This window comes from Macaca mulatta, chromosome 13 (genome assembly GCF_049350105.2).
Source record: "Macaca mulatta isolate MMU2019108-1 chromosome 13, T2T-MMU8v2.0, whole genome shotgun sequence".
NCBI lineage: Eukaryota > Metazoa > Chordata > Mammalia > Primates > Cercopithecidae > Macaca > Macaca mulatta.
The window spans coordinates 43,942,687-43,956,406 of NC_133418.1; the positions used below are offsets into that span (position 1 = coordinate 43,942,687).

A 13,720-nucleotide genomic window follows, 5' to 3' on the forward strand; every position below is an offset into this window, starting at 1 on the left:
ACTGTCATTTTCAATGCAATATGAAAGTGAATGAAGACAAATGGAAAAACCACAAAATAAATATGTGAACTCTAAAAATGACAGAATTATTTGGATATCATCTATTTTATACCTAATCTAAAAACAAACCAAAACATAATGCATTTTTAATGAATTTTCAGGAAGATACTCTAATCTTTATTAAGTACATACTTAAAAAAAGAAAACATACTTGAGATGTCAAGATTAAATGTGTTTATTTCGAGTTAGTGAATACAATGGTATATTAGATACCAGCACTCCAAGCTACACCTATGTATTTGCCTCTAACTTTCACACGTTGTCAGTTTCCTTTCCCTCTAATATTCCACCACTGGGCCTTCTATTTCTAGCAAAATCATAGTTCAAATTAAAAAAAAAAAAAAAAACAAAGAAAGCAAGATTGGTCACCGTATTGTGCTTCCAGTGCCCCCAGAAGGATTTTAATTGTCTCAAATAGATGTTTATTGTTTTCAGTAAAGGGGGGGAAAAAAAAAAACCATGATCACTAGTAATGGCACAACTAGAAGAGAAAACAGAATGCAGATTAAAAGAAGCATTTTAGGCTGGACTAGTTAATTTCCCCTCAGTTAAAAATCGACATAATATCACGGATATAGACTTCAAGGTTAAATTGTTCAATTCGTGGGCCACACACTTAAGCGTATTGGCTAGTACATTTTTGCACTGAAACAGAAGCAATACAAGTTTTATGTTCTACCATTACACTTCCAAATTTTTCACTTATGAATATACCTGCCAACCTAATGATTCTTGCATGCATTAGAGTTTGCTTTTGTAGAGTTAAGTTTATTTTCCCCATCCCTCCCACTCCCATAAATGTTGCGCCAATGCGAACTCTGTGCCCAATTTTATGAGAATGTTGCAAAGGACAGCTCTGTGCCACCTCAGTACAGGAATGTCCTGTCTCCTTCCCAGGCTATAGATGGATCAGTAGTATTGATCTCATCTCATCATACATGCAAACAGACACTGTTACCTTAATTTCCCCATGCCAGAGGCATACGAGCCAGCAGGTATGCATACAAAAATGGAATTAAAAAGAAAAAGAAAGAAAAGAAAAAAAGCTTTCTTGTTAAAACCTATCGTTCTAGAAGGAATCCATTGCTTTGAATTCACTTAAAGCCTGTACAGGCGAAATGTGTTTCTTCTGAGAACCTCGTCGAACTCGTGTCTGGAATTCTTCAGGCTTTTCTCTCTTCACAAGGGGCTTCTTCTCTGGAGCCTTCATCTTCCAAGACACAACAGGTGAGTTGACAGCTGCTGTCCCATAGACCTTCTGGTATTTGGTTGAGGCCACATAGGATGCTTTCACCGTGAGGACAACAGCATTCATCAGGTTTTTAGCTGCCTGGATAAGCGATGTGGCACTGTCCAGCTACAGTGGGAAAAGAATGAGATACATGTGGGTCAACGGAAGCCCCAAATTCACAAGATGGTGATATACTTTCACAGTTAAAGTTTTCCTTGTGCAAATAAATAGTATTGCTGAAAAGGAGCAAATTATCACAAGTTAAGATTTCTAAAATCTCAATACAGCTAATGGCAAAGCCCTCATCTTAACAGTTAGGAATTCCAAGGTAACAGAAGTTTTCCAAAGTGGAACATCTCATATTATTACATTAGGGTAATTAGCAATGGTGACAATTACTCAAATGTTGGACAAGCTTTTGGCAGACACTAAAGAAAAAAAGTTATAAGGGGTTACATCTCAATTTTATGGCCCGACCAATGGAAGTATCTATCTATCTATAGGCTATTTCTACATCTTGAGCTCAGGGTTGGTGAGGATACAGTCATTTAAGCAGAAGAACAGTCCATGGGTGCTCTTGCTTCTATGAGGTGTTAATTGAGCTTAGAGTATCAATTTAACTATTTATTAACAGGTCCTGAATATACCTTCTATATAAATACTGATATTATGTCAGGATCTCATAGCATTCAGTGAGACCCTCCCATCCATTCATTAATGAAATATTGAGTACTTACTATGTGCCAAATACTATGATAAGAAATTTGTATTTTCCCACTTAGCTCTCGTTAACAACTCTATGATATAGGCCTGTCATGCCCTTTTAGAATGAGAGAGCTGATACATGCAGAAGTCCAGTAACTAGCACAGGTTTTAGTCTTTAAAACCTGCACGACTACTCATCTATACTGCCACTCTGTTGGATAGGATGGCTTTTAAAAATGCCATGACAAGTCACAATTTTTTGTGACCTGAAAGTCATGACCATCACAAGACTTTCAGGCCAGGAATATTTTGGGTTACCTTTTTTCTGTCTTTAACTAGTTAGTGTGATGAGTACTGTATACTAGATCATTCAATATCTGCTTCAACCTTCTTTTTGTTCACCGCCTGGGCATAGATGGTGGGGTTACATCTCAATTTTATAGCCCAACCAGTGGAAGTACCTATTTATCTACACACTATTTCTATATCCTGAGCTCAGGATTGGTGAGGCTCAACAATGCATCTCCTAGACTCTCCTTCAGCCAGGATTCTACATGTGACCTAGTGAAAGAGAAGAATTAACAGCTGAACTGCAAATATTATTCCAGCCTCAGGGATGTTTGAGCATAGTCTGATCTTTCATCAAACTTCTCATAACATCAACTAACAAAATATATCAATTACAGTTAACTGAAGGAAGCAAAGATGTTCCTAAGTATGCTGTTCCTAGTTGTAGAGATTATTTGTTGTATAGCCTGTAATTCATGAACTGTAGCTGCATTAAGCCTTCTGGGGGCTAGGTGACTAAGAAAGTGTTTAAACAGAGACTGTAGATCTTATGGTTCTCCCAGCTGACATAATTCACTTTAGCTTTGTGTGTCATTCCTTATTAACAAAAATATGTCCCATGCAGTATTGAGGTTATCAGAAGTTGCATCTAACACCACTGTGATACTGTTCCTTTGGCTGCTTTTTGTTCCATATCCCTTATTTAAGCTAAATTAATGTTGTTCTGTGTTTTAAAAAATGTCAGTCAAATGAGCTCAATTTTTCCATCACCAGAAAAGCTTGTAGTCTGACCAATGGGGAAAACAATGGAAGATGTTTTATATAATTGCATTGTGAATTAACTCAACCAAATGGATGGAGTGACCCACTTACTTGATCACTTCTATTATGCCATACAAAATGTACATATACCAAAATCACTGCTTAACCCCAAACTGTTTAGTTTATACAGCCTAAATTTCTAAAGATAATTAAGGAAAAGCAAACTCTAGGTTATTCATGTTAACAGGAGAGAAGCCACACATGAATTAGTGGGGTGGTTCTCAAAGCCTGGTCCCTGAGGTGCAAGAGCATCAGCATCACCCGGGAATCTGTTAGAAATCACATTTATCAGGCCCAATCCAAAACGTACTGAATCAAAACCTTGCAATCTTTGCTTTAACTAGCTAGCCATTCAGGGGGTTCTGATACTTGCCAAAGTTTGAGAACTACTGGATTAATGAAACCTAAAGACTGTCTTGATGGTTTACTTTATCCAATGATTTCAGGACTTCTGTCATACACAAGTTTGCTAATATCATAGCCAGTTATCTCACTGAATTTTACTTTTTCGTCTTTCCCATCTTACCCCCAGGTAGAAGTATAAATAATGAAAGACAGAGATGAGACAACAAAATGTTGGAAACAATCAGCAGCAGATAAGTCATGGTTTCTTTAGAAGCTAAATACCTAACACCTTTGGCCAATGCACAGTTCTTTGCAAGTCTGTCAGGTTTCAAAAATGAGTAAAGTTAATTCATAAAATTAGTTAATTCTATCGTGTGCTATGAGTAAATAAAAGGTAAAATATGACAGGGACGTTTGGTTGATTTGCTTTGGGCAACAGAATTAGTAGAAGTAGAACAAGCTGATATATTGCTATTAAATGGTCCCCAAAGAGTGTCTCTTGGGAGAACTGAGTTGCTCTGAAGAGAAGGGATTACAAGTAAATTTGGAGATTTTTACCACAGATTCCATTTTCAGATAGATGGTGTTTAATTCTGCAGCAAAAATACCAGAGCCTGCCTCTTCTTCAGAACCCCTTTGCTTTTCAAGCCTGATGCAGGAATCCTGTAAATAAACCTAATACATTGAGAGTGAGAAAGCTTTGAAACATTAAGTCAAGAATTTTGTTTGAGCCGCCTGCTAAGGCAGATCTTGAATTTGTAGCAAGGTAAAGTGAGGAGGTGAGAGATCCAGCCAACTAAACTGGAACAAATATTTCCACAAACAAAAAGTTGAATTTCCAAAGGTTACATCTTGCCCTTTTCTGTAGACCCACTTTCAGATTTAGATCATTATCGGCACAATCACAATTCTTTCCAATTTAAAATGCCTTTCCAAAATGGTACCAAACCTCTGCTTTCTAATTGGCAAGTGTTGGCTAAAAGTTCACTTCCTAAAGAAAAGATACTAGAATAAGGCTGCATGGCAAGATTTTTTAAATAAAAAGTTTAGGAACACCTATTTAACATCATTGCATTCTATTTTGTGACTTACAGTGAATATGTTTAAGTGAAGTTTTCAAAATAATCAAAATTCAGTGAGCACTTACTAGTCGCTTGACATTGACTGAGTCCTTTTAATTGTGTGATTTAATTTTCAAAAATTCTTGAAGTAGGAATGATTATTACTCCCCATTTAAAAAGTGAGGAAGTTGAAGCTTAGGGAAGTAACATAAGTTGTCCCTTCAGTCATTGGCAAAGTAGGGATTAGGACCAGTACAATCTCTCTCCAAAGCTCACTCATTTGAACCCCACCATGGAGCAATATTCCCCCGAAACATCACTTAATCTCTCAGGTCTTGTTTTTTAGTTATTACCTATCCAAAATGAAGTTGTTTCTACGAATGAACAGGCTGGAAGCCTGTCCTCTAAACTGGGCAACATCCTTTTAACATCTTGGCTATGTTGGACAAGTGCCTCATCTCTCCCAATCTGTGATTCTTTGTCTCATCCTCATAGCCCAAATCCTCACTGAGTAGCCTCTGGCCTCAGGTATGTTGCTGCCTAGAGCTCAGCCCTTCCTTGTTCTTCCTGGCCTTGAGTTACCCTTATGGAAATAGAGACTGGAATCTGATCTCTGCTAATTTGTCCCATTACTCTGAAGCACATTTATACTAGGCAGGGCTCAGCTACTCTTATTAGTCATCGAATCCTTTACCTGGTCCAGTGTTGCTAGTTTTAAAATGGCATCAAAATTCAACCACTTCTCAGCCCTTCCTCAAGCTGACCTGAATAAGACATATCTACCTTTTCCTAGTTAAGGACCTTTTGTATTCTTATAGAATATCCCATTAAGTTCCTGTATCTAACCTAAGAGAAACTGCTTATTTTCAGCTAGTTTAAATAAAAACAAGAGCATACATTTAACAAATTAGACCATGTGCTGTTTTCTGAACTAGTTTCCTGAGTTTCATTTAATCTCACAACCAGCCCTAAGACAGGTAATAGTATTTTGACCAATTGAGACTTAGAAGCATACAGTTTGCCCATTATCACACTGCTAACATGTGGTGAAACCAAGATATAAACCTAGGCCATCTAACCACAGAGCCCATGCTCTCACCGTTCCTCCATGCTATTTCCCAGAGCCATCCAGAGCAGATGAATCCTCAGCCCTCAAAATCTACCAAGATCTGCTACACTCATTCTCCCTATTCAATCCCATAGGTGTCTGCTGTTCCTAACCACAGGAATTAGACTTCTCCTAATTGTTATGATTCTTTTAAAATATCAAAATATTATGTTTAAAAGAAAACAGATGTTTCCTCACATCTTGTGCTATTATAGTCCATGAAAAGCAAATAGGGGCAGGAGAGCTGTTTTATAGGCCTATCTATAGGACATTGTCTTTTTTTCCCCTGCCTCTATTCCTACTCTTCTTAATACCACTCAACTTCTAATAGAGTTCTGTTCTCTATACTCCCCTCATTTTGTATTTTGAATGGGCAGAAAGACTGGAGCAAAGACTTATCTGAATTGTGATTCTTCCATTTATTGATATTTGTGCAGCCTAATTCCTTATATCATCAAAGGTGAAAAACGTAAGTATTTGAAATGACTCTTGTACAGCTTATGTTATCAACTGAATATTTGTGAAAGCCTGTGTCCTTAGCTGCATGCTACTTCATTCACACAGGACTTACGTTGCAACAGGCGTTCAGTTTCAACAGAAACAGAATTCGACTGCAGAAGTCAACTACATTCTTTCAAAGGAAAGTGCTACTACACCTCTTGAAATGCTGAATTATCACTGACTTTTTATCCTCCAGTGTATCCCTACATTTTTCCATCTACACATTCATCCAAGTATTTCTTCAGATGCCTATTGAATACTTTTTGCCAACTACTGTGCTTAAGTGTTGGGTATGGAAACATAAATAGAAAAAAGCACTGAAATACAAGAGCTCACAGTACAATGAGAAAAACAGACACAAACTAAAGGTTTTAACACGGTATATAGTGTTTCAGTAGGATGCGAGATGCTAAATGAACAAAAGGAATAGGGATTTACCTTGAGTCAGGTAGGGATAGGAGACGGGAAAACAAGCTTCGTTGTGAGCATATCTAAACACTCTTTAATAAGAGGGTGTTGGTGACTGAATGGTTAACAGTGATAAGGAAGGACAATTCTGAAATACCTAACTAGTCCAACTTGGTATACATCAATGCTCTTAACTGAGATTGTGGAAATAAGAAGGATGTTGAAAGTGCTACAATGCTGAGTATAACTCTGGACATACTGAGTTTGAGTGTGTGTGTTACACTTAGGTGGTTTACCAGAGGGCCAATTGTATTTATGGGAGTAAATATTAAAAAAATCACATTTTGCTTATATTGATCTTCCCAACTGTTTCATATATGGTGGTGGTCTGCATACTGTAGGTGTATAAAATATGTTTGATTTCATCCTTTCATATTCCTTATTGTTTTTACAAAGATTAAATAATACAATCTAAATCAAATATTAAATCCACACACCAGGTCAAAAGGTTCAATAAATTTACAGAAAGATTTCTCAGCCTAAGACCTTTAAAATCAACATTACTATCCTTTTAATAATCTAAGATATAACATCATCAACAAGTATTTTACTTGCATAGAAAATAACCTTCCTTGGTTATGTAGGGAATAGTTAAGTAATTAGCAGTCTTTTACCCTTCAGAATGGTGAACTTCCTGGGGTCAAATGGAAATAAAATAAATGCTATTTAGTAAAAGCTTGCTTTAAAAACAAATAATAGTATTGTCAAAAGTGAAAAATACTATAAAACAGGTAGGGGACACATTGCAGATGATATCACATAGTAAATGTCTTAGAATGTTAATTTGTAGAGGCTGGGCATACGATTAAAGAAGAGAATTGGGATTTGAATGTGTGTTCTGAATTCATACATTTACAATATGCATGGAGAGAGATCAATTTTCAGATTGTATGTCCTTTTTCAAAAAAGCTGATCATCTAGTAACAAAAATTAATGAAACAAATGGCAGTTCATGAAAATCCAAAGTACAAAGCAATCTGTCATTGGATTAAAAATAATGCAAATGTCATGGGACTGCTGGCTAAGCTAAATAGAATAAAATAAGCCAAATCCATTTGGAAGGTGATTTTGAAATAAAAGAATTGAGGTGTTTGCTTTGATTCCTTCAAATGGCTTAGAAATGTCTGGAAGAAGGAACCAGTTCCATCTGGGCCTTGCTATTTTATTTTCATTATTGTAAGTCAGAGCCAATAACACTAATGATTTTGATAATGCTAAAATATGTGTAAAGTCAACTTTAGTCTTTTGCAACATTTTAAAATGGGAATAACATAGCTTTAACATATAAGAACAAGAACAATTTTGATGGGGTTATTCTAAACATGTTCAGACCTAGAGTAGGTTTTCAGGGGAGGAAGCTGTGATGGGAGAATTGGCAATAAATTCAAAGCAAACACCTCAAGAAAACTGGAATCTTTCCACTGGAGCTGGTCATTTATTTATATTTAAACTGTTATCTCCCTCAAAGGAGTCACAAATTGCTTGCAAGGAAAAAACATTTTTGCTACAAGTCAGCTTTGCTGTTAATGAATTGGAGGTTAGAAACCCAGAGCATTGGAGCCTATTATCCTCCAAGAAGAACATTTCATGTTTTAAAAATCCACGAGGCTTTGAAGACATATTTGATGTCCTTAGAAACTGTGACACATTTGAAATACCTTGAAATATCTGTGTACATTTTCCAGAGTCTATATCCATAACACTTTTTTAAAAACTCTAGAAAGTCCAGGGTAATAAATAACTCAGGTAAACAAAGACATGGTGAAAAGGTGCAGCCTAATCGCATCTTTCCCCACTTAAGCTACTTCAGAATGTTTATACGCTCACAAAAAGACAATTTCCTTGATAGCAAGCTCTCAATTCTCTGTTGGAGTCCACTTACTCTTTCTCATCAAACAAACTGTCATCCATAGTGTCCATGGCAGGCATTATTAATCAATCAGGCACCTTGCTCCCTCAGAATCCGCTAAGTAGTGTGGGAAAGGAAACTTATTTACCTCTCAAGAGGGCACATTTTAACAGAGTTGTCCAAAAAAACTTGATTCTGTTTATGACACAGATACATCATCCATTGTAGCGCTACTTGTATATTTGAATTAACTTGTTTGATTTCTAGTGTTTTCTTTACTAGCTATCAAATATTGTTTGATACTGACAATTTTGAGATGTTGTCTTGCTGTCACCCAGGCTAGAGTGCAGTGGCGCAATCTCGGCTCACTGAAACCTCTGCCTACCTCCGGCCTCAGCCTCCTGAGTAGCTGGGATTACAGATGTGTGCCGCCATGCCTGGCTAATTTGTGTGTTTTTAGTAGAGACTGGGTTTCACCATGTTGGTTAGGCTGGTCTTGAACTCCTGACCTCATGATCCGCTCACCTCAACCTCCCAAAGTGCTGGGATTATCGGCGTGAGCCACTGTGCCTGGCCAATAAATATTTTATCTAAAGGATGTTGCGTTTACACTTTTGTTTCCACAGCTGATTTTTAGGGACATATTGTGCACTTTTTTGTACTAATACCATATTATGATTTGCTAATTAAGGAGAAGATGTAAGTATTAACAGAAATGTAAAACATTTAGGGGATGCTTTTAAATCAGGTGATAAAAATTGGCTGCATATTTTAACAAGGAAGGATGGTGTTAGAGGTAAAAGTGAGCATCACAGATATGTTGTACTTATTGTTATTAAAAAACAAAACTTCAAGGCTGGGCATGGTGGTTCACGCCTATAATCCCAGCATTTTAGGAGGCTGAGGTGGGCGGATCACTTGAGGCCAGGAGCTCGAGACCAGTTTGGTCAACATGGTGAAACCCCATCTCCACTAAAAATACAAAAATTAGCCAGGCGTGTTGGCAGGTGCCTGTAATCCCAGCTACTGGGGAGGCTGAGGCAGGAGAATCACTTGAACCCAGGAGGAGGAGGTTGCAGTGAGCTGAGATGGAGCCACTGCACTCCACCCTGGGTGACAGAAAGAGACTATGTCTCAAATAAAACCACATTAAAAGAGTTAATATTACAACACATACTGATCCCTGATAAGTGAAATTCTATGTGATAACTCCTGAAGAGTTTCTAATTCCAAGTGTATTCCCATTTGACAACAGGATTTGTAAAGCAAATATTTTCCAGCTCTAAGTAATGGATCAATTACACAGAAAAGAGGACGAGAGGTCTGTTACCTTTCCTTCAGGGCTTCCTTTAAGTAATGCCAGAGAATCAGCCAGTGCTGAAGGCCAGTTGTTAGGAAATCTTCATGGAATGGCTCAAGATTAAATTGGCAAAGACCTTAGCAGAAAGGCACACTGCAGGCTCAGTCAGGCTAAGAAAAATTTCTCAGCCTTGCTGAGAAATTTACCAATTGGCTCTTTGGTAACTTTCTCAACTGGACATATTTGTGTCTTCATTTTTAATTCATTTAGGTAGGTAGTAGTGTTTCATAGTTGGCCAGTCCACCGATTAACTGTCTTCATTTGCATTTTTTCAATTATAGGTAAGTAAACCTTGGGGACTCCCATGAAAGCTTAATTATAGTCAACAAATTTCCTAAATATGGCTTAGAGCCATTTTTTTTTTCTCACCAATAAAGGCAGAACAGTTTTTGCTCAACCCAAAACAAGGCATTCTTTCTAACATGGAAATCTTGAAGATAAGTGGGAGTGCTGACAGGTTGGCCCTTGGAAAGTTAGGAACAGAGACACCTGTTCCTCTAACCAGTCTCCACCTTCTTTTCCTATACTTCTTCTTTCCTTGCTTCCTTTTTTTTTTTTTTTAAATTTATTTATTATTATTATACTTTAAGTTGTAGGGTACATGTGCATAACGTGCAGGTTTGTTACATATGTATACTTGTGCCATGTTGGTGTGCTGCACCCATCAACTCGTCATTTACATCAGGTATAACTCCCAATGCAATCCCTCACCCCTCCCCCTCCCCCCTCCCCATGATAGGCCCCGGTGTGTGATGTTCCCCTTCCTGAGTCCAAGTGATCTCATTGTTCAGTTCCCACCTACGAGTGAGAACATGCGGTGTTTGGTTTTCTGTTCTTGTGATAGTTTGCTAAGAATGATGGTTTCCAGCTGCATCCATGTCCCTACAAAGGACACAAACTCATCCTTTTTGATGGCTGCATAGTATTCCATGGTGTATATGTGCCACATTTTCTTAATCCAATCTGTCACTGATGGACATTTGGGTTGATTCCAAGTCTTTGCTATTGTGAATAGTGCTGCAATAAACATACGTGTGCATGTGTCTTTAGAGCAGCATAATTTATAATCCTTTGGGTATATACCCAGTAATGGGATGGCTGGGTCATATGGTACATCTAGTTCTAGATCCTTGAGGAATCGCCATACTGTTTTCCATAATGGTTGAACTAGTTTACAATCCCACCAACAGTGTAAAAGTGTTCCTATTTCTCCACATCCTCTCCAGCACCTGTTGTTTCCTGACTTTTTAATGATCGCCATTCTAACTGGTGTGAGATGGTATCTCATTGTGGTTTTGATTTGCATTTCTCTGATGGCCAGTGATGATGAGCATTTTTTCATGTGTCTGTTGGCTGTATGAATGTCTTCTTTTGAGAAATGTCTGTTCATATCCTTTGCCCACTTTTTGATGGGGTTGTTTTTTTCTTGTAAATTTGTTTGAGTTCTTTGTAGGTTCTGGATATTAGCCCTTTGTCAGATGAGTAGATTGCAAAAATTTTCTCCCATTCTGTAGGTTGCCTGTTCACTCTGATGGTAGTTTCTTTTGCTGTGCAGAAGCTCTTTAGTTTAATTAGATCCCAGTTGTCAATTTTGGCTTTTGCTGCCGTTGCTTTTGGTGTTTTAGACATGAAGTCTTTGCCCATGCCTATGTCCTGAATGGTACTACCTAGGTTTTCCTCTAGGATTTTTAGGGTATTAGGTCTAACATTTAAGTCTCTAATCCATCTTGAATGAATTTTCGTATAAGGAGTAAGGAAAGGATCCAGTTTCAGCTTTCTACTTATGGCTAGCCAATTTTCCCAGCACCATTTATTAAATAGGGAATCCTTTCCCCATTTCTTGTTTCTCTCAGGTTTGTCAAAGATCAGATGGCTGTAGATGTGTGGTATTATTTCTGAGGACTCTGTTCTGTTCCATTGGTCTATATCTCTGTTTTGGTACCAGTACCATGCTGTTTTGGTTACTGTAGCCTTGTAGTATAGTTTGAAGTCAGGTAGCGTGATGCCTCCAGCTTTGTTCTTTTGACTTAGGATTGTCTTGGAGATGCGGGCTCTTTTTTGGTTCCATATGAACTTTAAAGCAGTTTTTTCCAATTCTGTGAAGAAACTCATTGGTAGCTTGATGGGGATGGCATTGAATCTATAAATTACCTTGGGCAGTATGGCCATTTTCTTCCTATCCATGAGCATGGAATGTTCTTCCATTTGTTTGTGTCCTCTTTTATTTCACTGAGCAGTGGTTTGTAGTTCTCCTTGAAGAGGTCCTTTACATCCCTTGTAAGTTGGATTCCTAGGTATTTTATTCTCTTTGAAGCAATTGTGAATGGAAGTTCATTCCTGATTTGGCTCTCTGTTTGTCTGTTACTGGTGTATAAGAATGCTTGTGATTTTTGCACATTAATTTTGTATCCTGAGACTTTGCTGAAGTTGCTTATCAGCTTAAGGAGATTTTGGGCTGAGACAATGGGGTTTTCTAAATATACAATCATGTCATCTGCAAAGAGGGACAATTTGACTTCTTCTTCTTCCTAACTGAATACCCTTGATTTCTTTCTCTTGCCTGATTGCCCTAGCCAGAACTTCCAACACTATGTTGAATAGGAGTGGTGAGAGAGGGCATCCCTGTCTTGTGCCAGTTTTCAAAGGGAATGCTTCCAGTTTTTGCCCATTCAGTATGATATTGGCTGTGGGTTTGTCATAAATAGCTCTTATTATTTTGAGGTACGTTCCATCAATACCGAATTTATTGAGCGTTTTTAGCATGAAGGGCTGTTGAATTTTGTCAAAAGCCTTTTCTGCATCTATTGAGATAATCATGTGGTTCTTGTCTTTGGTTCTGTTTATATGCTGGATTATGTTTATTGATTTGTGAATGTTGAACCAGCCTTGCATCCCAGGGATGAAGCCCACTTGATCATGGTGGATAAGCTTTTTGATGTGTTGCTGAATCTGGTTTGCCAGTATTTTATTGAGGATTTTTGCATCGATGTTCATCAGGGATATTGGTCTAAAATTCTCTTTTTTTGTTGTGTCTCTGCCAGGCTTTGGTATCAGGATGATGTTGGCCTCATAAAATGAGTTAGGGAGGATTCCCTCTTTTTCTATTGATTGGAATAGTTTCAGAAGGAATGGTACCAACTCCTCCTTGTACCTCTGGTAGAATTCAGCTGTGAATCCATCTGGTCCTGGACTTTTTTTGGTTGGTAGGCTATTAATTATTGCCTCAATTTCAGAGCCTGCTATTGGTCTCTTCAGGGATTCAACTTCTTCCTGGTTTAGTCTTGGAAGAGTGTAAGTGTCCAGGAAATTATCCATTTCTTCTAGATTTTCCAGTTTATTTGCGTAGAGGTGTTTATAGTATTCTGATGGTAGTTTGTATTTCTGTGGGGTCGGTGGTGATATCCCCTTTATCATTTTTAATTGCGTCGATTTGATTCTTCTCTCTTTTCTTCTTTATTAGTCTTGCTAGCGGTCTGTCAATTTTGTTGATCTTTTCAAAAAACCAACTCCTGGATTCATTGATTTTTTGGAGAGTTTTTTGTGTCCCTATCTCCTTCAGTTCTGCTCTGATCTTAGTTATTTCTTGCCTTCTGCTAGCTTTCGAATGTGTTTGCTCTTGCTTCTCTAGTTCTTTTAATTGTGATGTTAGAGTGTCAATTTTAGATCTTTCCTGCTTTCTCTTGTGGGCATTTAGTGCTATAAATTTCCCTCTACACACTGCTTTAAATGTGTCCCAGAGAGTCTGGTATGTTGTATCTTTGTTCTCATTGGTTTCAAAGAACATCTTTATTTCTGCCTTCATTTCGTTATGTACCCAGTAGTCATTCAGGAGCAGGTTATTCAGTTTCCATGTAGTTGAGCGGTTTTGATTGAGTTTCTTAGTCCTGAGTTCTAGTTTGATTGCACTGTGGTCTGAGAGACA

The 13,720-nt window shown here is 37.8% G+C and overlaps 1 protein-coding gene across 4 annotated transcripts in view; it reads right to left on the minus strand.

The window, feature by feature from the left end:
• Positions 1 to 219: 219 nt before the first annotated feature.
• The window catches only part of CTNNA2 (catenin alpha 2), a 1,167,663-nt gene continuing 1,154,162 nt past the window's right edge, over positions 220 to 13,720 (minus strand). For all 4 annotated transcript variants that reach the window (XM_015112724.3, NM_001266343.1, XM_077958576.1 and 1 more), the window contains 1 exon segment: positions 220 to 1,417. In XM_015112724.3, coding sequence (XP_014968210.1) covers positions 1,130 to 1,417 — 288 coding nt within the window. In that variant the 3' untranslated portion in view covers positions 220 to 1,129.